This window comes from Ciona robusta, chromosome 10 (genome assembly GCF_009617815.1).
Source record: "Ciona robusta chromosome 10, ASM961781v2".
Classification (NCBI taxonomy): domain Eukaryota; kingdom Metazoa; phylum Chordata; class Ascidiacea; order Phlebobranchia; family Cionidae; genus Ciona; species Ciona robusta.
The window spans coordinates 2,552,199-2,577,373 of NC_143244.1; the positions used below are offsets into that span (position 1 = coordinate 2,552,199).

The 25,175-nt window shown below is 36.4% G+C and overlaps 2 protein-coding genes, 1 long non-coding RNA gene and 2 other non-coding genes across 6 annotated transcripts; 2 read left to right on the forward strand and 3 right to left on the reverse strand.

The window, feature by feature from the left end:
- Positions 1-24: 24 nt before the first annotated feature.
- On the reverse strand, positions 25-97 carry Trnak-cuu (transfer RNA lysine (anticodon CUU)). Its single transcript has one exon. It is a non-coding gene; the product is annotated as a tRNA-Lys (tRNA).
- A 5,119-nt stretch (positions 98-5,216) lies between these two features.
- LOC149729505 (neuroendocrine convertase 2-like) lies at positions 5,217-24,222 on the reverse strand. 2 transcript variants are annotated; one of them, XM_089887407.1, is made up of 15 exons: positions 23,856-24,221; positions 20,648-20,752; positions 19,429-19,542; positions 18,869-19,015; positions 15,918-15,994; positions 14,343-14,519; positions 13,409-13,496; positions 11,206-11,421; positions 10,108-10,236; positions 8,597-8,722; positions 7,959-8,126; positions 7,048-7,175; positions 6,700-6,791; positions 6,072-6,262; positions 5,217-5,817 (listed from the first exon to the last, which is right to left on the reverse strand). In XM_089887407.1, the coding sequence occupies exons 1-14, from the start codon at positions 24,105-24,107 to the stop codon at positions 6,099-6,101; spliced, it is 1,983 nt and encodes a 660-aa protein (XP_089743533.1). In that variant the 5' UTR covers positions 24,108-24,221; the 3' UTR covers positions 5,217-5,817; positions 6,072-6,098. The 2 variants fall into 2 exon arrangements, 1 of the variants encoding a protein (XP_089743533.1); XR_016385926.1 differs by lacking the exon at positions 7,048-7,175 and having other exon boundaries at positions 23,856-24,222.
- On the reverse strand, positions 7,202-7,274 carry Trnak-cuu (transfer RNA lysine (anticodon CUU)). Its single transcript has one exon. It is a non-coding gene; the product is annotated as a tRNA-Lys (tRNA).
- LOC149729507 (uncharacterized) lies at positions 8,719-12,377 on the forward strand. Its single transcript, XR_016385929.1, has 2 exons — positions 8,719-8,937; positions 10,082-12,377. It is a non-coding gene; the product is annotated as an uncharacterized LOC149729507 (long non-coding RNA).
- On the forward strand, positions 16,622-18,855 carry LOC149729508 (uncharacterized). The gene is made up of 2 exons (XM_089887409.1): positions 16,622-17,107; positions 17,530-18,855. The coding sequence occupies exons 1-2, from the start codon at positions 16,816-16,818 to the stop codon at positions 18,453-18,455; spliced, it is 1,218 nt and encodes a 405-aa protein (XP_089743535.1). The 5' UTR covers positions 16,622-16,815; the 3' UTR covers positions 18,456-18,855.
- Positions 24,223-25,175: the final 953 nt, after the last annotated feature.

Genomic DNA, 25,175 nt, shown 5'->3' on the forward strand with positions numbered 1-25,175 from the left:
ATTGCACGTTTGTATAAAAAGCAGCGCCCCACGTGGGGCTCGAACCCACGACCGTTGGATTAAGAGTCCAACGCTCTACCGACTGAGCTAGCAGGGCTGATGTTAATTTAACTCATATAGTCTAATTAAAAGCGACCCAGCCAACCCACTTGACTGGCAACTGTTGATATAGTATAAGATAACAACCATAGGTTTTATACGCGACGCTAATTACATTTCGTCAAGTACCTCAGTAAAGGAGGCTGTACACAGTATCCGTTGTGCTTTGCAAATTGTATGCGAACCCGTGAGGGAATTCACATACGACTTGGACGAAATCAAATATATAAACATCTATGAAGACAGTATACGGTGCAGGAAAACGGTATGGCGGAAAAAATCTTGTTTGCAAGTTTGTAAGCACTAAACAACAAATACTCAAATATTTTTTGCTGTTTATAACTATGTTCTATTCTTACCTTTCATTTACACATTTCCTGGCTGTTTAGTTAACAGCTATAAGTAAAAAAAAAGAACATACTTTACTAGTACTACACTAATTTAGTTTTCCTGTTTACCAAGACCATGCTGATGCAAATCATATTTAATACACGGAAAATATATAATATAGTAGGGTGGGGGAAGATGGGACACTTTGTCAGACGAGGCTTTTTTAATTTTCTTTTTACGGACCCCCATTTAATGATAATCGGGAAAATAAGGTTTTATTATTCGACAGTAATATCACGACTTTATAAAACGCCCGTCAAAGCTGATTACTGTTTTAAAATATTAAAAAATATATGTAAAATAGAAACAGTATACTTTGAACAAATAAAAAAATGCGAAATAGTAAGGTGCTATTTTTTAATGCTCGCTAAATCACAGTAAAGACGAAGAATTTTTTTAGTTTGCGTGTGCGAACGATTAAACTAGTGTCATAGCTTCATACAACAACCTTGAATATTTCGTACAGTTTGATTTTGTCTCATAAAACTAGTTTTAGTTTTGTAAAAAAACACTAAGATTTCAGCATGAAGAAAATAGGCAGGGGTCAATATGACTTTAATTTGAGATAAACAACAACAAAAAATATCGGTTTAACGTTATATATATAAAGTTTACATGGCAAAGAAACTAGCACAGCATGTTAAACTCTGTAGGTTAACTACAAGTTGCAGAATACTGCTAATGTAAATATATTTCAATTTAGAGTCCTATCTTCCCCCACATTGTAGTTTTGAATGTTTTCATCAACTTTGAAAGATTTGCTTTTAATTTAGTAATTTATACCTCAGGGGTGTTTCAACTATAAGATCCGATATAATAAAAAAATAATATTTTGAAAATATATTCGAAATTTGGTCGTTGTTATGGAATAATATAATGTATAGGTAACATGATAAAAACTATAGCAGTAGGGCAAGAAAAAGATTGTTTAGGATTACAGTATTATTTCGTGTTATTTACGTATATTCCTATTTATAAATACACTTAATAATCAAAATTAACAATGATGTCAAACTGTCCCACCTTATCCTGTGTGTTTCAAATTTGTAAATTGTCACATGTTGTGCGGATCGCTAAATAACTCTACGTGTGTTTTATTATATTTTATTAAATTCAATTAATAAAGTAATGATAGTACTAATTCGTGGTATTACCCAAAAACCGTCATCTATTTTGATTTTGAAAATATTTGGCAATATGTGCTTAAGTGTCCCATCTTCCCTCATTGTACTATACTTCACGCATTTCGAATTCCGCATGCGGCTTAATTTCCAGATACCGTGTACAGCTACCTTAAAGCATTGACATATTATAGAAAAGTGGCCAATTATTACTAATGTAAATTATTCGTTGCTCAAAACGGGTCGGTAAATCTGTAAGGTATCATATTCTGCAGGTTTTGGTTTAATTTAAAAACAGAACATCCGTGTTGTAACAACTTGGGTGTCCTTGTCGTGCGAGGATAAAGCACAAAGCCACAAATTTGTAGTTACTCGTAATCTGACGCGTGCTGTATGGCAAAACGTAGTACAACAACTGTCGTAGACTCGCCACGCGTGGATATATATTTATTCAAGTTTAAATTGGATAGAAGGTTTTAAGCTATGTATTTCAAAAAGTACACCAACTTTTCCAGTTTATTGGGCCAGTTTGGTTATTTGGTAGATTAACGCTTACAGTTTAGCGCTTGTTTAGAAAATTAAAACATTTAATAAATTTAATTAAAACGTTCAAATAAACGGTTTGTTAGAAATATATATATATATTTGAAAATAATAACACATTGGAGATACGCGTTCCGACATTGGAGATACGCGTTCCATTTGTTTTTATTGAGCACGGTAGTGGTCTTATACATCCTTTTTCGTCGAACAGTTGTTCTTGGCGTTGTTGTTGCTGATAGAGCGATTTTTTCCGCAATTATCGCAATTCTCATTTCATTTATTTTTTAATCTCTTGATTGAAATCAAATCATATTATATATTTAGAATTTTTAGACTACATTTTTAGATTTAAAACCGAACAATTTATTTTTTAACGATTACTTTACTGTTTGATCAAATGCGCCAAATTCAAAATGCACCTTAAACTTTGATAAAATGAATGTACTCTAAAAATATTTTGAACTTAAGCATAGTTTTATAAACCATACTACATACGGTCGCCTAATTAGCGAGTAGTTAACGATTACTTTTCTGTCTGTTAAAGGCGCCAGTTCGTGGTTAAAATGTACTTTAACATTGATTAATCGATTGTATTCGATACATTAATTCCAACTAAGCTTAGTCTCATAACCATAGTGCATAAAATCGTCCAATTAATGAGTAATTAATGATCATAACGCTTGCGAGTCAAGTAAACTGCCATGCATCGGGAAACCGTTGGTAACAGAGTAATCGGTACATTTTGGCTTTGTTTACGTTAGCGCGCAAATATAAATAAATAAAAAGGGCGCCGTGGCGTAGTGGTTAGCGTGCCTGCCTGTAACCAGAGATAATGGTTTCAAGGCTCGTCGCTCCTACCATTGTGGGCGTATGTGTCCTTGAGCAAGACACTTAACGACAATTGCTCCAACCCAGTGGTCACTATAATGGGTTGTCAGACATACATAAAAAAAATGACAAATCCAAAACATATAATCACCTACAAAGTAACATACATGGTAACTCGTAAGCTGGCACGTAGTAAGTTACAATCATTCATTCAAAAGTGTATATAGTATTAGTTCCTATATCTCTTATTTAAAAAAAATCCAAACGATTAACGGCAGGCAAGGTTCGAACCCGGGATATTAGGCTATAATAGCGGGTGCCATAACCGTTAGGCCAGTAAATCCAGTAACCAGGTTTGTCGAGACAGCGGTTATACTGTCTGTCTGGGCCGTACGTGTTGGTGAGATAAGGAATCCTCACAACGATTCACGCCTGACGCATCATAAACACTACTATGATTTAATTAAACATTATATGATTAATACTTTTAACATTACTTAATTAGGCTACTGCGTGATTACGGTTTGTCCAAATTCACGTAAACAAACGTTTTTAAGCGACGACAATGTTAACCAGTGTAAGTTTACAATAAACACATGGTACAGGAGTTGTACAAAGCGTATTTACACATATTCTTTACCAATCACTCCATCCTCATACGACATAAGTTTCATTAGTTATAATACATGTATAAATACATTCTGCCTACTGCTCTACCTTTGTAGTAAAAGAATTAATTAATATAGTAGGGTGGGAGAAGATGGGACACCTTTTTATTTTGTTTTCCTTTCAATTTGGTAGTAAACAAAGAAAATTCAAAGAATTATGAAACCGTATCCTTACGACTTCCACAGACCGTTGTTAATTCTTTAAAACACAATCAGGCTATTTGGAAATTATGTGTTAAAGGTGTCCCATCTTCCCCCACCCTACTGTATTATACCAATTAGTTTAAGCCGTACTCATTCATTAGATCTATGAACTCTTGTTTCTGTAAATGTAGGTAACATGTTAAAACTATAGCAGTAGGGCAAGGAAAAGGATGTTTAAACTTGATTCTTAAAGCGCACTGTAATATTTCGTGTTATTTACATATATTCCTAACAATAATTTACTTATTAATCAAAATTAACAATGATTTAAAAAAAAGTAAACCACACGTCTTAATTTGTAAAATAACACCTGTTGTGCGAATCGATAAATAACCGTTTTAGTATATTTTTTTGAACTGTTATCAATTAATAAAGGAATGATAGTAACAATTCGTGGTATTCCCCCAAATCCGTCTTGTATTTTGAACTTGTAATTATTGGGCGATATGTGCCCAAGTGTCCCATCTTTCCCCCACTTTACTTTTCTATATTTGGCGGGTTTGGTTTCATTTGAAAACAGAACACCGACTCCCCCTTGCTATGCCAAGATAAAACACAAAGCCAAAATTTACATTTGTAGTTGCTCGTATTCTGACGCGTGCTGTATGGCACAGCGTGTTATAACAACATGGTTGATTCGCCATGCGTCGATAAATCATTTACAATTAAGTCTAAATTGTCGCATCCTATTTATCCCGATCAGTTTTAAACATCATAAATTCATAAATATTGCTTACAATGACAACTACCGCATTGAGAGCTTTCGAATACACCGAAAAATTAAAAATTGTGTACTCCTAGTTGCTGCTGCCCAAAAATACTCGTCCCACGTGGGGCTCGAACCCACGACCGTTGAATTACGTCCAACGCTCTACCGACTGTGCTAGCAGGGCGGATTAAAGCCTCGACCACCCTAAGCTCAATGAAGCTAAGTTAATCCTTGACGCCAAGTTGTTGTTTTATCTGCATGCTGTATCTGTAAGTGTGATATGGTGCATTTAATTCAGGCACAATAAACCGCTAGGTGGTGGTAAGCGTAATATAGTAGAGTGGGGAAGATGGGACGCTCATTTTTAATACAAACATAACAGCCAATATAAAGGCGCATTTGTCTTTATTGTTAATACTCTAACCGTGTTTTGTTTCTTACACCTTAGGGCAGCTTATCAGTTACTACATATGTAACTTTGTGGATGATTTTTCTGCATGGATGACAATTTAGAAAAACTCATTATAAGTGACCACTGCGGTTAGTGCAACTAAATTTCTTTACGAATTCACACGCCAACAACAGTAGCAGCGAAGAGTCTTGAATCCAATATCTCTAGGTTTCACACTGCATTTGCCAAAGTAACGTCAATGATTTTAACATTTGCAAGAATTTTATTTAACACCAACAGATCTGTACGAAAGGTGAACCACAAAATGAAGGATTAACAAAAAGTGATTAAAACGTTTTCTCAGTATTACAACACTTACACTAATAACAACTAGGTAACGCACTCCTACGTTTAAAATATAAAGAACAAACACGATGAAGCAAACACGTTGCATGTAAATCATTAAACGGATATATTCAAAATTAGGGTGGAGAAAGACGGGACCCTTAAGTATGTAGTTCAAAATTTCAAAACTAAAAATGTATGACGGTTTTTGTGTTGTACTTGTTCAATACCGAATTTTAATACTTAGAGTAAAATTTGTTGTTTTTTCTATGAGTAAATGGGTACCCGTAAAAGAAGATTTAAAAAACGTCCTGCCTTTGCCAGAGGTCCCGTTTCCTTCACCCTACTATACCTTTAAATTATGAGAAATTGCTTCTACAACGTTTTAATGTGAAAAGTAAAATAAGAGTTAACAAATCTATAAATGATAAGAGTAATAGTCTAATAACTATACATTGAAAGAACAGTGGGGAAAAGGGTAAAATTAAACGGTCACTTTTGATTGGTTGATACGCTTTTCTGTAGAGGAAAATAAAAATAACATTTGTTAAATACAAAGTTAGTAAAAAATGAATGTAACCATTTTTATTCTCAGATGGTGAGGATAGGACAGTTGGTATTACGCGGGTGTTCTATTTCACGAACCCCGTGCCCGCTTACGATTTACCACTTTTGTAAAAGGTAAATAGAGGTATCTAGGCGTTAGGGGGCCTAAATACTCTGACAAGGATCACACACACATACAGTAGATTTGGCATACTTATAATTATTACCTAGAGTTAGGCTACATGTTACTGCGGTCACGGATGCTGGGAACCACTGTCCTCCAAGTCATGAAGTATCCCTTCAGCGAATTCCAGCTTTTTCGACACAGCCAGCTTAGAGTTATGTCCATCCAAAATCTCGTCTATGTAAGGCGCTTGCTGGGTACCGTGGAGAAGCAAACCCCAACGTAACAAACGACCTGGAAAAAACCTAATGTATTGGGGGTAGGAATAAGCTAACGTTGGCCCCCTGGTGCCGCTTCGTTTGACTCTTATTAAAAGATTATGGAAGGCGGTAGAGTTCAGTGGAGAACAGCTGTGTATTTTCATACCAGATTATTATGTAACGTTTTGTGGCAAGTAAGGATGACGTTTTATGGTAAGGCGCGCTACGGGGTCTTGGATTGAGAACAGAGTTCGCTTAAACCCCTATACGTGTCCTCACATGTCATGTCATGGTACCACAAGTGTTTATAACATGGGTTTTCTATTTCATACACCTCCTGTCTGCTTACAAGTTAAACTTTATTTCCGACCAATATATGCGGTGCCTTAAAAGAGCTGACTTATCTGTAATTGCACACACGGGCTATAAACCACATAGAAATAAATCACTAAAAAGATTGCTTTGTTGTACCTGTTTGTGGAAATTCTCCGTTCAAAGCTACTCGTAATTTCCAAGTTCCTCTTGGGTCCTCTCCCCATGTATGTGTGGTCATGAACGGCCACCTGGGATAAAACTGTGGTGTAAAAACGCTACTGTATGATAGGAGGAAATACACTAGTTGAATGAACGAATATAACTTTAATTTATTCTCGGGTTTTCCGGCGGGACAATAATAGTCGTTACAACACAGGTGTTCCGTTTCATACACATCATACCCGCTTGTGAATTACCAGGTATGTGTACCTGTGTGACGATGGTGTTCTGTATTAGTATACGTAACAGTTTAAAAAAGCGAAATTGCTACACCTCACCACTTACTTTCTAAACCCTTGTGAGCTGTCGTCGTCGTTTGGTCGTCGATTCAATAATATGGAATCAGTGCCAAACGGAGACGTCATATTTATGGTCAAGTCTCCACGGCGAGAACTTGCAATGGTCAGAAACGCCTTTGGAATATAAGAAGTAAAATACACGCCCCACGTGGGGCTCGAACCCACGACCGTTGGATTAAGAGTCCAACGCTCTACCGACTGAGCTAGCAGGGCGGTAGAGATGAACTGATTAAGGTATCCTGTTAGCACATGCAACTTCATTTGTGATTATAGCATTAGAACCACCGCCGCAACAGTGTTTCACAACAGAAGCAGATGAAGCATTTTGTTTTTTCTTGTCAACACTGACACTTAGTTGTTGATTACACTCGCGCGTACTTTGCAAGTTTTTTTGGTAAGCTATTTGCTTGTGAAGTTGTAGCAATGTAGCAGGACAAACTACTAAATGTGGAAAGTATAAAACTTAGTGAAACGAGTATTTTGTATATATTAATCTGGCATTTAAAAATCAGCGTTTATGTTAGTTTGTATAAACAGAACTGGCTCGAATTCAACATCAAAGCTATTATTGTTATTGGTATTATTGAAGGGGATGAAAAAAACGCCAGTGTTTAGTGGATATACTGATGTGTGCCATGTACGCTGCCGTATTTTATATGTATTCGTTACTTTATACAATGTGTATTATGATGTATGCATGTATACGTGGTATCGGGTTAATACATGTTGGATGTTATAATAATACGTTTGTTTCTATTTGAATCGGGTTGCTTATTAAGCGTTGTCTAATTAAGCAACATATCGTTGTATAAAGCCCGCCAATAGCCTACACCACGCAGATACAGTCGTGGTCGCTTAAACAAATACGTCGGTAAGATACGTTGTTTATATTTTTACCTGAACATGCTCAAGGTATCGAACATGGTTATTTCCACCGTCACAAGCATCAGTGTCAATAGTGAGCTCAAGCACGCCATCTGACGGAATGTCAAACATCTGCTCAACGACACCAGCTTCGCATCTGAACCGGGGTGGAACCGTCGTCCAAGTTTTCGCCATTTTTACCTAAAGTAAGTAAGAACATTAAATACTGCAAATCATGCAGCAAGTCTATAGCGTGCCTGGATACATCAGCCATAAAGAATATAATCTGTACTTATTACAGTAACTATAGGGTAAGCTTAGCTTGCATAACTAGAAGCTATTTCTAAGTGGTTAGAGCGCTCTCAGTATACCAGGTCCGAAATTCAGTGCCGCTAACATTGTGTGTGTTTGTTCCTTGGTAATAATGACTGTCGTTTGAGGATTTGAGAATAAAAAATACATTCTTTAAGTTTAAACCGTTCATTCGCCCATCAAAGCTGTATATTATAGTTTTTAGCTAAAATAACAAACAAATATATAAAGTAGCCTACCTAAGTTTAGCTAACCCATGTATTCATTCATTACCTTTATTTTACATGAAATCATTCATTTATTCTACATTCGTTCAACTCATATTATCGTTTCAAAAAAACTAAATAAAACTCCCTCACCATTTTCTGTGCATTTAAAACCCCGAACCCGAACAGATGATTAAACATCAAACCAACCCCGTTACTTTGCCACCGGTGGAGGTCGTCGTGGAGCAAGTTAGGCGTCGAAGTAAGCACAGTAAGATGCTGGAAGGTGATTATGGGTTGATTAGTTGTATTGATTCTATGCTACCAATGCAATTAAGTTTATAACAAAGCAACAAAGGTTGTCACAAAGCTTGTGTGTTTGCATATAACTCAAGGATGGTATTCTGTCCGCACAAATTTTGTTTTCAACGTATGTCAAAATAGGCAAACTGACAGCTTAAAAAAACCTAAAGATGATTTGTCAATACGTTTGGGTGAGTTGGGCTTAATTTGGTTATTTTTTACTGTTCTTATCTTTACGCAATTTGAAAATAGTTGATGAAATATATTAACGTTTCTTCTAAGTTCCAATATACGGAAATTAATTAGTCTTATGCATTCCTTTGTAGTAGATGGCGCCATAAACTTAGTTAAACATATATAGTAAGGCGTGGAAGATGGGACACCTTTAGCACATATAATATCCTGACTGTGTTTGAAACAATTAAGAACGGTCTACTTCGGTAGCCGTGAGGATACGGTTATAATCTTTTGAATGTTCTGTGTTTACTAACAAATGCGACAAGAAAATCGAATGAAAAAATGTTCCATCTTCTCCCACCCTCCCAACTATATTAGGGTGGGGGAAGATGGGACACATTTTGACTCTATCTTCTCGTCCCTTTTAGTAGTAAACGAAGAATATTCAAAGAATTATAAAACTGTATCCTCACGACTTCCATATACCGTTGTTAATTATTCAAAACATGATCAGGCTATTTGGATATTATGTGCTAAAGGTGTCCCATCTTCCCCCATCCTACTATATATTTTTCGTTCAATAATTTATATTTAAAATGTAAAATAAAATCTTGTAAAGTATAAAACGGCATTGCGACAAGTTGCCGCGCGTTATTTTATATATTTAAGTGAATTGTCTTTAATGTGACAGCGAGCATTAAACTTTGTTTGGCTTATACTATGTGCTTAGAATCGTTGTATACGCATTGTTATTTAATATTCTGTGGTTGAAATACCACTTCCTTTTAAGCGATCTCTCACCATAAACGTCTTATGTAAGTCTGTGGTTAAATTCGGTTTTTTAGTCCTTTTAATTAAGGGTTAAACGTTATAAACACTAAACAATAAATAAATCGCCATTCATTGTCATATATAGAACTAGCTTTTAAAAGATAGATGACAGTCGGGTGTTCGTCGATGACAGTCGGGTGTTAAGATAGATGACAGTCGGGTGTTCGCAAAAATACGAAACCGCAATGGAACTAAATTTAATTATTTTTATTATGCCCCCACGAAAAAGAGAGTTGTTAGTTGGTAAAAACGCGATTATGGAGTATGGGATGTTGTATCTGTTATCTTAAAGTACCATTATAGCAGTAACAAGGCCTTTCACCATAGGTTGGTATATTAAACATCGTACGCACCTGCACATCCCTCCAGGTGAGATTCTTGTTTGCATCCAACGCAAGAGCAAACACACCTGCCGCCTCTGGAGCAGCAGCTGACGTACCCGAGTGACGTAAAGTACATTGACCATACAAATCGGTGGTGGCCTGTAAGTAACATTGTGAATTTCTTTTCGACTCTTACACAAATTGTTATTTTTTTTTTTATAAAATAGTTTGGGTAGTAATGGTAGAAACTTTGGTTCATTTTAAACACTGTTCATAAAAATGTGTGGTCACCCGCAAGTAACATTGTAAACAACTTGCTAACTGTTCCAGAACAAACGTTTTAATAAGGCTGTGGGTCCCCTGCCATGATTAATCAAAACTAACAAGCATTTTAAATTGTACCGTCTTACTCTGTGTGTTTTTGAATTTGTAAAATTACACCATTTGTGCGAATCGCTGAATAACTTTCCGTGTGTTTTAATATATATTTTTGAATTGTTGTCAATTAATAAAGGAATGATAGTACTATAATTCGTGGTGTCACCCAAAAGTCATGTATTTTAAATTATAAAATATTAGGCAATATGTGCTTAAGTGTCCTATATATATTTCCCCACTCTTTATCTATGTTCTTTCTCACAAAACTAAATCTAGTTTTATAAGACAAAGTTAAACTACGAAATATTTAGTCTATTTTATTAAACTACGATATACTGAATTTGTGATTCAAACTCACACTACAACTCCAAATTTATTTTTTAATATGATTGAGTGAGCATTAAAAATGAGCATCTTATTAATATGCCGCTTTTCAGCCATTGAAGTTTATTTATTTAACATTGAATTTTGATACTTAACAACGCAGTAATCGTCTTTGTCGCGCTTTTTGTTGGACTAAAAAAAATTTTGTCAAATTATACTGTATTTTTTTATCGTCCATCACCGTCCTCCCCATCCTACTATACACCGTGTTTACATTTTTACCAGGAGAGCAATTTCCAGGCATTAATTTATGCCTGGTTTAGTTTCAGCCGCAGTATGCGTTATAAGATACAGGTTTAACAGCAAATGTTAACATTAGAATAAGAGTAATAAAACTAAAATAATGTATTACGACATCTAACTTACCACGCCCGAACCCGCACGTTGTCCTCTACCATTACTGAAAGTAGAGGCTAATGTAGAAGAACAACTTTCATCATAAAGAGCAGTTTCTCCGTCATTTATCGCTGAATTAACTGATATCGTCCACATTGAAGCTGCGTATCCGTCACAGTTACAATCATCGTCCGCTCCACCGTCGCCCGAAGCCCACACGTATATTGATCCCAACCCATTGCGACCCTGGTAAATAGTAAAGTTTGTTAAATCAACAATTTACTAACCACAAGTTAACCATATATGACGTATACTGTTGCTGCCATTATATTATATACTTGTAGTTTGGCTCCTTTTACAAGAACTATACCAGTTTACTATAAGTTCTCTTTTGTGCGTTTTGTTTAATAATTTGATCTTTGCTCTGATTTTCGAAGAGATAAATAAAAATGACATATAGCGCCACTCAATTAAACGTTGACCTAACTTGCTGACTCAAGTTAAAGGTGGCTGTACACAAAATGTGTAACGTCCGATCGAAACTTGCGAAACGTTCGTTAACGCAAGGCCATCCGACCCGATTCAACATGTTGGATTTTACGCACGTACGCATGCGATTTTACTTGTGTCAAAACACTTTCCGTGATAGGGGATTGTATAGAAACTGAAAAGGTCATTAACGAACCGTGTGACCCGATTGATTGATGTTTTTTATATTATTATGCCTGTTATTTGCACTAGTGTAATTTCCTAGAAGAAGCGTTGTTTCGTTTTCACATATTTTGTTTTGTGAGCAATGTGGTTATCAGATTGACACTGGCAGGGTACACTACAACTGGAAACCTATATTTTAGAACTGAAATGGTATATAGTCCGGCGCCGTGGCGTAGCGGTTATCGCGCCTGTCTGTAACCATAGGTAATGGGTTCAAGGCTCGTCGCTGCTACCATTGTTGGCGTATGTGTCCTTGGGCAAGACACTTAACGACAATTGCTTCAACCCAGTGGTCACTAATGGGTTGTCAAATTATCAGCCATGCATAAAAAAATTAAAAAAATCAAAAAATATAATCACCCACAAAGTAACATACATGGCAACTCGTAAGCTGGCACGAGGTGTTAAACCCGTGTGATAACGACTGTCGTTTTCCGGCCACGCGAGGATAAAGTAAGTTACATTCATTCATTCATAGCAAAGAAAAACTTTTTGAGTTAAACCACATGATATAGCACATAACACAACCAATTGAACAAACAAAACTGGTGGTAACATTTTTCTTTGCGGTCACTGTTGCAGCAGCAGACTTCGGCCGTTTGTTTACATGCGCAACCAAGGCGTAAATTCGTGCGATGACGGATTCTGTGTGCAGTGCTTTTTAATGCTTTTAGACAACGACGATAATGGTGGCGAAATTGGTTCATTTACCTCAGTTTAATTTATGAACTTCGCGGCGGGGTAAAATGGGACACGGTTAACATTTAGCCTCCTATTCGTTTTTTTAACAATTACCATCGTTATGTTAAAGTCGTGAGGATACGGTTATATAACTGTGTAAATATTCATTGTTTACGACCCAATTGGAACAAGAAATAAGAATAAAAACATGGACCACCTTATGCTCCTATACCCCACCCTACCATACGTTTGTATTAAATCTTTCTTTATAAAGTCGTAACAAACGTATCTATTCATTATAGCTACGCTCTCTTGTTAGAAGAACATCAATGTTCGGCCGTAAACAGTGGGTCAGTTAAACAGGTGTTTTAGCCTTCGAAAGATAATTTATTTCGCCATTTTATATTTACCCTCGCTAAAATAGTTTGTCCAGTGTATACTTACTCATATCTAGTAAACCTACCAAGGGCCGCAGTAAAATTACAACTGTATGGGACACCGTATAACTTAACGTTTTACAGCCAGCGGTAAACAACGGTTTGCCCGAGTTTAGAAAGATGAGTTACGACCCAACTATGTAGATGAATAGATGATTAATGTGGCCATAAATCAGAATCAACTATTAATAAAATATGGCACGAACAACCGAACGAATACGAGGTATTAAAATATCGGTTTGGTTTAGTTTTGACATATTTTATCCTTGCGTTGATAAATCATATTAATGACAATCTTTCCTGCAGTATATGTGTCAATTTTGTAATAAGAAGTCACCACTATTTAACTTCTTACCTTTTTGGTATGTTTGGCATCCTATTCAGTTATATTTAAATCTTACCTTATTAACTCCATTAACGATTGCTCTTAGCGTTAGTTGCCTCGGCCCGTCCACTGTTTTTCCATCATCAGTTGGTCCCCATGATGCGCTGGGAATTAAACATCCAATAAAAAGTGAAACAGTCTACTGTGTAACGCAATTCATTTGTTAAAGGAAAAAGATTTATAGTAGTGTGGGTGGGGTATGATGGATACCGTTAACACATAAAGTGTTTCATGTTTTCATTTTACTCTATCGTCCAATTTTTTTGTAATTAAAGAATATTTACAGAAATAAAATAGAACCGTATCCACACGACTGTGATTATGAAATATAGTTAATTATGTTCTAACGGTCGATACCAAACATAGGCCCACCGCTAAGATATGGCGGATTGTGGTTTTTAATCCAAAGTAAAAAAGTTAAAAATAAAAACACCCAATATTTATTGCAAGTATATTATCTTGTCAAAAGGTTATGAATAAAACTACAATGAAATAGTATCAGTTAAAATCCACAGATAAGAAAACTCTTGGTAGTTGCAATTGCAGTTATTGTAGAAACTTTCATATAGAAACTTTTATAGTTTTATATTTGCAGAATTTATAAAATATCGATAAAATTTAAAAACAATTTTAGTATATATAGGAAGAAATGGTAGATACACCGCGAACAATTTACCTGCAAAAGCCATGTTATATTCCCTCTATTGTACTGTGAAGTAAGATGGGATACCACACATATTGTCTAATATATTTCCTATTCTTGTTTTTACCAATTAAAAAAGTTAATTTGGAGTCGCGGATATTATAAACGCTATAAATATTCTTTGTTTACTACCAAAAAAACCATTGGCGTTCCGCATATTATATACTCAAACAGCATAGTTAAGTATATACATAATATAAAGAGTTGGCAGACATACCGCGTACATTATAATTTTCTTGGCTTTTACCTATAAATATCGATCAAGTTCGGTTTAAAAGACATCGACGCCGCTTCAATCACGTCTGTCATAAACGGCTGGTCCAACATACGTATTCCAGCTATCTTCGAATCATATGCGACCCCTACCCCGCATATACCGTTGTCTGCTACGCTGGAGACTTCACCTGCACATCGTGTTCCATGGCTGAGCAATATAAGACACCGTTAATTGACATAAACGTGTTAGAAACCATATGGGTGAGGTTATATCGAATGGTACGTCAAGGTACCCATGTTAAAGGTCAGAAGTGACTTCTTACCCTACAATTAGCACGTTATCACCTATAAGTTTTTTTTTATTTTTCTATGTATGGTTGATAATTTGGACAACCCATTAGTGATCACTGGGTTGGAGCCCGGGTTGGATGGTAATCCCAATTCACGAAAATTAAGGTGGTTTCTTAAAATAAGAAACCCGACGCGCAGCCACAACAAGTTTGTTTAATATTTAATACGCGTCAGGTCAGTTAACTCGCACAGTAGGCTAAATATAAGCCGGTAATTTCTTATCTTATTTGCGCATTTATTCTCAAGGCCCTGTTTATTTCGTTACTTGTTTTCTTTGTGGTTTAGGCAACCGCAGTACAAAGCCGTCGGGTCGTTTTGATTAACGGGTAGAATTCCAGTCGTGTTACAAATCATGTTACATCGAAAATATCATTTTACTGTGATACGCCTTCGAACGAAAACGACAGTTATCGATTGGAATTCATTAGGGTATCGATCTGCTGAAGCAGCAGGAACGAAAATTGCTTTTAAACCTTTTAATTATGGGACGGGCGAACAACGTAAATTGATTTACAATTGGAAGATTTACAATAGTCGAAAAAAATCGTTGTTTATTGGTTGTAGCACGTAAGTTGTCAAAACTGTTGCAAACAACCATATTAGTGGCAGCTACGTCGTACAGCAATCTGATTTATATATAGGTTTGGTATAACAAAAAAAAAGTTTTTCATCATTTCAAAATCCGATATTTTGTAAACTTGCAGCAAAACACGTTGTAGCTCCTATTATAATGTCCTTATATGCGATTAAAATATGAAAAAAATATTATTGTTTGTTATACTATACTTAGGACCTTATATTAGACAAAGTTGTGATGCACTGCCACACACGGTATAACTCTCCCTCGTTACTTATATATATTGAGTGATTGATTCTACTCGATAGGCACCAGGCACCCAAAATGAATAATTTGTGCGATTTTAATCTTCAGTTGTTACTCAGTGACAAATTTTAGTTCAACGGCCTTAAAAAACCTCTGTAATTGCCACAAAAACGTATCGTGTTTCGACGTTTAGGATTTAAACTGACTGTTTATTATGATAGATGCTATACACGTAAGGTTATTCACCGCATAGCTTATTTAATAAGTATTTTAAAAACTGGTACATTTAATTTTTTTCTTGAAAACTAGAAATATTAAAAATAAGTGCCTTTAAAATTACGTTTTTTCATTTTCTTAAAAACTGAAAAATACTTATTTACCACGCATAAAAATACTGGTGTTTATTTGTTTGTTTATTTCGTTTCATTTTACCTGTTGAACCAATTAAATGTGTATCTTGGGTAAGGGTAAGGATCATTGCTGCTAAAGTCGTAGCTGGCCTCTGGGCTCTGTAAAACAAACAAAACGTTAGTCAGGATATGCGTGTATATGCAAGGTGGCATTCTATCAATCTTAATCAGTGTCCATGATTTTAGTTTCCAGGCGGTCGTCTGCGTGAGATTTGCACATTCGCTTTATGCATTGTTTAATTGCTTCAGGCAACGCTCTTATGTTCTGTTTATTTACATTATCTATTCTGATATTTCGCCGGCGTTTTTGCTGTTTTTTTGTGAGTATTTGTTCAACGGCATTCGCTGAAATGAGAAGTCATCTAACATAGCCTGTCGGTCGTTATTAGAACACCAACTCTACCTATGAACAGTCAGTTGTACCCCCACTGGTCTGTCGGAACTACCCCGTCGGCAAACTGTTTGTCCTTGTGTCTATTCTGTTCCTATAAAAGTTGAGCGATCAATGATTCCACCTGTTTATGAGTCTAAGTCTACTTGCCGCAACGTGAAAAAGTTCCTTTTGTAAAAACAGTTAACGAGCTAGTAACGCTCTGTTGGAAACGCTCGCAGTACTAGCGGTACCACATGCTTCAGTTCAACCATCCGTTACCAGCAGTCAGGGGCAAACACATTCCTAAAGGCTTATGCAAAGACAGCATATTGACAGTGTGGTAAACATTATAATGAAAGCTAAAGTGTTGAAAGGATATGTTGAAATTTTGGTCGTCAATTTCAGGAAAGGCTAACAGTATATTGTTGATTTTTTCCAGAATTCAATGCTTTGAAATGTCTTATAAAGACAGTGCTGTTGTTTTATCATGCTGTACGTTTACCAAGTACGGACCTAGTTAGTAAAGAATGCTTATTCCCACTTCGCTATGTGCAAACTTCTAATACGAAAATACTCAAAATCATCCGAAACTTTCCAAACTGTATTTTTACTTCAAGTCCTGTTGCTGATGACGTCAGCGGTACGTCATCAAGTTGAAACAGCAACGCAACCCGAGCCTTTCCGAGTTATGCTCTCCATGATGTCACGAACTGTTGTCAGGGTCAAGGGTCGTGACCCCACACGTTATATGACCACTTTCAACGTCATAGATGGGGATGTTACGTCACAATTAGTCTTCGGGTTTCCTCCAAGTTCTATGCGACCTCGTAATGTTTTGGGTAAATTTGTCTTTTTCTTTTTGGTTTATTTTTAAGTAGTTTCTGACCTGGGAGTTTTAATCGTTTGGCCGTCTGCTCAAATTTTCAGATGGGGCATTTTCTTTTATCTTGGTTCTATTTTCTGCTGCCACCTTTGTGAGCGTAAGTGTTCTTGGGCAAGACGCTTAACAGAAAACTTTCCCGGTAACTCGGTAATTTCTCGGGGAAGTTTTAATTTTTTGTAACAAATGGGTGACATTTTGGGTAACTTGGCATTTTGAGTAATTGGTACCTACTAGGTTTAGGCAAGTGTCTTTCCCAAGAACACATATATACGCCCACAATAGTAACAGCATTGACATGTACCCGGAAACGCGAGAGGCATGCGCGCCAACTCAACTGCTGTATACCACGCCAACGTTATTTCATCTTATTCTTCTCAGAACGAATGGAGTTGTTCGAATTTTCAAGAACTCAAAATGAAACTGTCCGTAAGGTCGCATTACGTCACCCGTGGCATGACGTATGGATTACGTCAGACCAGAGGCGGAGAATCAGGACTTGTTCGTTTCAAAACAATGTAAATGCTCGATGCACAGGATTGCCGTATCTCTATTTAGAAAAGTGGAATTCTACCGGAGAATGCTCTAACTCAGCAATCCAAAGACCTGGGACGGAATTTGCTGGGAAAATGAGGTTTAATCATTATTCAAGAGAAGGTGCTTTAGTAGGGCTTGTATATGTATACGCTACTGAAAGCTCTTGGCAACTTCAAGGACGGACTCAAATAAGTTTGATAAACCATGCGCTTGCTGTTGCTTCTAAGCGGGCATGGGAGGAAAGCGTTAACTTCTTATTCGAGCAACAAATTAATCGATTTCGGACTCGAAAGAAAAGGAAAACAAAGCAAGGAAGAAGACGAAGGCGTAGAAGATGTACGATCAACCCGGTTGAGATACGGGATCGACTTATCGCCAAAGTTTCGACCGAATCAATGAAGTCGAAAGTCCGCAGAGAATTGAAGATGAACCGGGCTTGCTCGCCGCACAGCAACGAGAGTAGAGTCGCCGTCGCTGCTAGAGTACCGTGGGTAACTATGGCGTATGAGGACAAGAAGTCATTACTGTGTTGTGTTGGGCACATAGTGAGATTAGAGCTACGAGAAGCGCTTATGGGCCTTGCCGATACACGATGTGTTCGAAGGAAAAAATGGGGAAAATTAAGCGAAGGTGAAAGAGCTGTTTTCCTGGACAGATACTTAACTGTAGCGTGGGTAAGACGAAGCGCAGAAGCCGACCAATGGTTGAGTTCTATTATAAGTGATACATTAGACTCAAGAACCACCACGTTATGTTTCAGTAATGAATAATGTTAATGGTTGTTTAATCACATTCGTTGGTACAGTTGTGTTCTTTTACTGGAGGTGTATATGGTCATATGAATAAATAGATAGAACGTATTTATCCTCGCTTTTTAATTTTTAACACTTATTAGGCATTTTTTTGTAAAACCAGAAAACTGTACTTCTACTGAATGAAAAGATAGCAGATCAACTTTTTTAATATCTATTTTTCCCGCTACGCATATTAAATGTTTAACGTTTACTAAACTGGTTCTTATTTATTAGTTTATAATGCAAACAAAAAACTTGTTTTGATAAGTCTAATCCAACAGCATCTTAAACTTTGAACTTGCGCCAATTTCTTGCCGTGTCATCATTCCCTTTATTACTCACAATTATAACATATAAACATGTAAATGTTATTGGACCTTATTACTCACATAGTTGTCTCGCAAGTCCGGGTGCAAATAGTCTAACCCATCGTCCATTATAGCAACAGTCACCCCCTTGCCCGTGTACCCCATGTTCCATGCAGCTTGTACGTTTAAATCTAAACCGGGTTTTCCACCGGCTTGTCCAGTGTTATTCTGAAAAATATATCAGTGCCATTGCTACTTCCAAATCATGTATAGATTATCATGAATCTACTAGACTAGAACACATGTCTTATTTAGACTATACTCAAATGTCTTATGCCGCGTTTGTTGACGTATTCATTATACGTTTTGTTTTAAATAGGTGAGACACACCAGGGGACTTCGGATTTAGGCCATATCTAGTTTTTCGTTACCCCGATGGGTTACCAACGTGCGGTTAATGTATAGGGACGTGAACACATAACCGGGTTTCCAATTTAAACCGAACTCTTCTTACATACAAATCTCCGTATACTCATTTAAAAATTAATAAATATAAACCTTGACATAAATAATAAGAAAATCGGGTTAACTTTCGTGAAATCCAAGTTAAAAACCACTGGTGAGAAACAAGCAATACTTACAATATACCATTGGTAGGGGTATAACGGGTCAAGCCCTTGATAGGCACCAACTTTAACTTTATTGTGACCACGTTTAAGTCTTCCATATCCCTCCAACTGTCGCACTTTTTGTACCTGACAAAGCATATATGATTACATCGATGGTTTGGAAATGTCGGCGTGCCAATTGAATAAATAATTAAAATCAATTTTGTTCCTGACTACGTCACCAGAAATTTGCGTGAAGATAAGAGTATGCATAGCCTACTAAAGATATCTTTATTAGGCCATGGAGTATGATAGGAACGACTGATGTAAAAAATTGTCTCGTGCCTTTTTGTTCTCAACCTTTACATTTTATTAATTCAACAATTTATAAAAAGTATGGCTTGTGCGAATTATAGAATAATAATAACCAATTTGTGGCTAAAATATACTTTTAAAGTTATTATAGTAGGGTGGGGAAAGACGTGACATCTTCAGCACATAATATCCAAATATCCTGATCAAGAAAATAAAACAAAATGTGTCCCGTCTTCCCCCATCCTACTATATCACTTTTCTGTTTTTACGTTTATATGCATATTTTTTTCATACAACGTCATACTTTAGTCTATAGAGTGTGGGCAACATGTTAACAATTATAGCAGTTGGACAAGAAAAAACTGTTTAAACTTGACTTTCAAAACGTACACTTTTTTCGTGGTATTTACGTGTATTCAAAGTAATAAATACACTTATTAACCAAAATTAACTAAAGTTTTTAAACTGCCTCTTTTAACATGCGTGTTTTCGAATTGGTAAAATTGTAATCGGTGCGTAAAAAGCTGAAACACTCCTTGTGTGTTTTATTATATTCAGTGTTGTCAATTAATAAAAGTACGAATGTACTAGTTCGTGGTGTCACCTTAAAATCGTCATACACTTAGAGTTTGCGAATATTCGTTTCGTCTGCTTGGCGAGGCATTTACCTATGTATTACTATATAGAGCTATTTACCTAAATTATGCCTGATAGCAACAACATTGAAAAAGTGCATAGACGAAGCAGTATCACAATGTTTAATATATCACGATTAGGTTTAATACAAACATAAACAGCCCTTATGTATTTCCATTTCAAACATTTCAGTTAAACAAAAACATCTTCAGTAATGTAAGAATTGAAAATCGTATCTTACGTATGGGCTGTAATGTTTGTCTTAAAAAATTATGTGTTTTATGCATTTAAATATATATACCTTTGGAGATAGGCGTAAGTTCCATATGTACCGAAGACTCGGGCTTTCCGAAGCCGAGTCCAAGGTTCGGTGTCTGAAATGGTAAAGTCCTTCGTCCCCGACGACCTGTTATAATTATATCGATTTATTGGGGAAAATCTGATGAACACTCTCGACCTATAGTGTGGTTACATTGGCGTAAATTTATGTATTAATCTCTAGCTAGAAACGTATTTTTGTGGCACTTTTTGTTTGGCAGTATATTAAAAAGTGATTTTGCAAGTATATTAATCTCTCTTACGCCATCGAGCAATAATACTTGAACGTGCCCATTTTAAGTTTCAATCTGTGTTTCATAAAGGCGACAAATTGGCGTATGAGCTACGACTAAACTTGCTTTTCTAATTAGAAAGGTTTGGATATTATAGGTATATTACTGTGGGGTAGGTTGGGACACCTTTAGCACATACTAACCAATATCCCGATCATGTTTTTAACAAATGCAGCGGTCTATTTTGTAATGAAATACAGTCAGAATCCGGTGCTACGAAAAGCGAAACACACATATTCAAGTCCAGCAAATTATACAACAAAGGAGATATATAAGTCGCCTATATAGCAGCGTCGGTCATTTATTCAAATAGAATATGAACATGCATACAACCTACTGTGTGTTTTATTTTACACAGTTTGGACAAAGCATAATATAGAGGCACAAAATGCGTTAAGCAGAAAAGCCACAAAACCGTCTCTTCACCGCAAATTAAATTTGTTGAATTAAAAGTAGTTCTTAGAATTTTTTGCTTGCGTATACAATTTTTATTTGGTACACAGGCTTCATGTCACTTATACTAAAAATATAGTACAAGACATACAATTCTTGATTTTATTTCACTGTTAGTTTGTTGCTCGCATCACATCCAGAAAGCCCATTAAGTCCTTTGTGCGACAGGACACCTCATCGCACTCGATCAGACGTATATATTTTTGCACCATTTTTTATCCTCGTGTGCTTACGAGTGACAACACTTTTCAACTTTGTGTATGATTTTTGTTTTTGATAGGGCTTATAATTTGGACAACCCATTTCATTAGTGACCACTAGGTTGCAGCAATGTTTTTTTTTAAGTGTCTTGCCTATAAGGACACCTACGCCGATCAGTGTTAGCACCGCCGTCGAGAATCGAACCAGCAACCACTGAAGCACGGCGCCGGTCTTGACATTCATGTACCGCAAGTCAAAGCGGTAAGCGTACCAAAATAGTTGTGTGCTAATTTAAGAGAACCAGTGTGTTAATTTCAAAAACGTTTTTATTCTACAAAGAGACACGCATTATCATTGCCAGTCTTCGCAAAATCGTGTAAACAGCACATCTGCATACAACGTTTTCGACAACGAAGCAAGCAATTACGCATTAGAGACCACAGGTTGGCCTGCAGAATAAAATCAATCTTTATAAATATTTAAACATTCACATCAGTTGTTGATCGCAGTTGGACTGTGGTCAGCCATCATTACAAGGCTGATATTTTCAACATGTATAAGGAACCTCTATACCTAATTGCGCCTATATCATTTTGAGGATCTTTTCATTTACATATTTTTGCTTAATAAACATTATACTGCCCTTTATTGCGTATTTCATGCGGAAAGATCAGGCATCCATTATGTAATGTAGTAATAGCAGCACACTAATTGGAATTTTAAAGAGGAAGTACGCTTTATAAATCACGGTATAGTTTGTACCTGCTCATTTAGCCCTGTTTTCTCCATCATAACATATGGCGTTAGTGACCACAATCGATTCGTTTATGCCTAACATACAACCATGACGTATGCTTATTTTCGTAATTTAATGTAACAAAAAATGGAAATATGTTCAAAACATTTAAAATTACATATTGGAGTACGATGTTAGCAGAAATGACGCAGTAATGCAGTGTATATATGTATATACGTCAATAGATTGCGGTGCCCTCTTTTTTAATAACGACCATTTAGGTGTCGAATTTCGTGATGTTAAATCTCTGCTTTACATATTAGAATAACGTTTATGGTTATCTGCACGCAGAAGCAAGAAACACACATAATAACGGTCTATGGGAGTCGTGAGGATACGGTTTCATAATTCTTTGAATGTTCTTTGTTTACTACCAAATAGGACGAGAAAATAGATTGAAAAGGTGTCCCATCTCCCCCCCACCCTACTATATATCATGTGTATAATTGTGTACACATTTAAAAAAAAAACAGTGATAGAGTGCCTGGGTGGGGGTAAGATAAACTATGTTTTCATTTCCTTTTTTCGTCCCATTTGGTAATAAACAACGAATAATATTATAGTCGGTTGGGGGAAGATAGGACAGCTTTAGCGCATATTATCCAAATATCCTGCATGACCGTGTTTAAACAATTACCAAATGTCTATAGAGATTTATAATCCTTGGAGTGTTCTTTGTACTACTAAGTAGAACGAGAAAATAAAATGAAAAGGTGTTCCATCTTTCCCCACCGTACTATATAACCGTATTTTTACGACTTCAAAAGAGCGTTGTCCATTGTGTAAAATTAGCAAATGGGGCATATTATGTGCAAATGGTCCCCTTTCCCGAAACACTAGGTTCAAAAGGTCAAATTAACAATGTTTAGTAACGGTTGTACATTTTCAAGTAGTCAATGAATTGTGCATTTCAAGTAGTCAATGAATTTAATGTTAGAATTGTTCAAATTCATGGCGTATTATATGTCAAAGGTATTGCCTTACATACAAGCCACCCAATATAACCTGTTTGTATTATACGAGTGCTCATTGCTTTGTTTACTGAGTAAATCTCAAGAAAGTCTAAACGCCTATTATGCAAACACACCAATCATATAGCTGGGTTTATAAAATTTTACAGCGTGCAGTATATTTCGCAAGTTTACGAAACTTTGCTGCAAGATTGGGTCTTATTACAATGACAATGCTATGCACAATGTATTTTCACTGTAATAATGGGTCGGTCGTTAGTGTATTGCATAATACTGGATGACATGTTACAACCCGCGTTTGCCGTTTTAAATCTATTGTGCCACACGGGCGATGTTTACAAAATGGTCGCCATTTTTAAGTATATTTTATACCCATTTACCGTTTAAACCCCTAATCCCTACTATATAGCCTCTACTTGCACCTGGCTAGACTTAACCTCGTGTTTTTTGATGGACTCGGACGAACACATTACTTACCATGCCTCGGTTTTCAAACCCATGTCTTGCTGCTAACCAGTCTGCATGGTCATGGTTCGAACTTGGTTCAGCTGATTTGATTGTGACCAGAAAGTCGTTCGTATAAACTCGTTTCTTTGCCGCCGAAACCAATAAAGAACCGGTTCGAATCCCAGCCAAGTCGGTGTCCCAGCTCATTAGCGTTAGGAGCAGTATATAAGACAGCGCCCTCGAAAACGACCGAGTTTGGCCGGCATAGCAGTTGTCTGCCATTCAAATAAAATGCTGCTTTAAGAATTCTTCGTTTTTTTCACCGTGTTTTTAATTAATTTAAATTACAATAAAACAGCTTAACCGTTAACGTCCCTGTAAGATAATGAATTTATTTGTAAACGGAAATGTATAAAACTGCGCACCTAATACCCTTTTAACTTACGACAGTCGACCTAGGTTCTAACCGATGTTCGTTCTAACCGTCGCTTCACCCTAAGAGTGATACACCAGGTTATACAAGCTCTTCTCTGTGAGAATTTATAAATAACCATCGCATATCTTGGGCCGTCTTACGTACGCTGTACCTAATCGATAAATAACCGCAGAAAAAAAACCATTTCCTCTCAGTATTTTCCAATGACGTCAATATTATGACGTAGAAATTCTATATCTAAGCTTCCGAGTAAACATAATTGATCCGTAAAGCTTCGCCCTTTTTACTGCGGTTAACGATAAATACGCCCCTTTTATATCTAATAACTGATACAATTCTACAACTGTAATACATTATGTCAGCTGGCGCAGTAACACTATTACAATATTTGCAGCCTAAACCTTTGACATTTTTTTATCAGTTAAATAAAACGCCTTTCACGTGACACTTCTTGCGCTGTTATACCCCTAACCATATGCTACGTTCGTAATTATAAAGATATTCCAGATATACCGTTCTATGTGCGACTGTAATACATTATAGTACCAGCTGTTACAGTATTTACTAACCAATACATACACGTGCGACATTGTCTTACAATCCAATTCCTATACGGTACCCTTTTATCGAACAATTTTCGCTTACCGCTTTCCCAATTATAAACACATTGAGATATACCTTCTATAAGATATCCGATAAAACTTTTCTTATTCTTTTCTGCCCTACCGCGTACGTTTCACAATATCAGTGTTGCTCCGGTAAGCTTAATTACGTCCCTGCCCGCTTATGTATTATTCATACACAAAAACTAGCCATGCGTGACGGCCTGTCGTTGCTGGTATTGTGACGTAAAATGACAATCAAAAAAAGATTAGAATACGTTCGATAGGATAGGGAATTTAAAACACTATTGA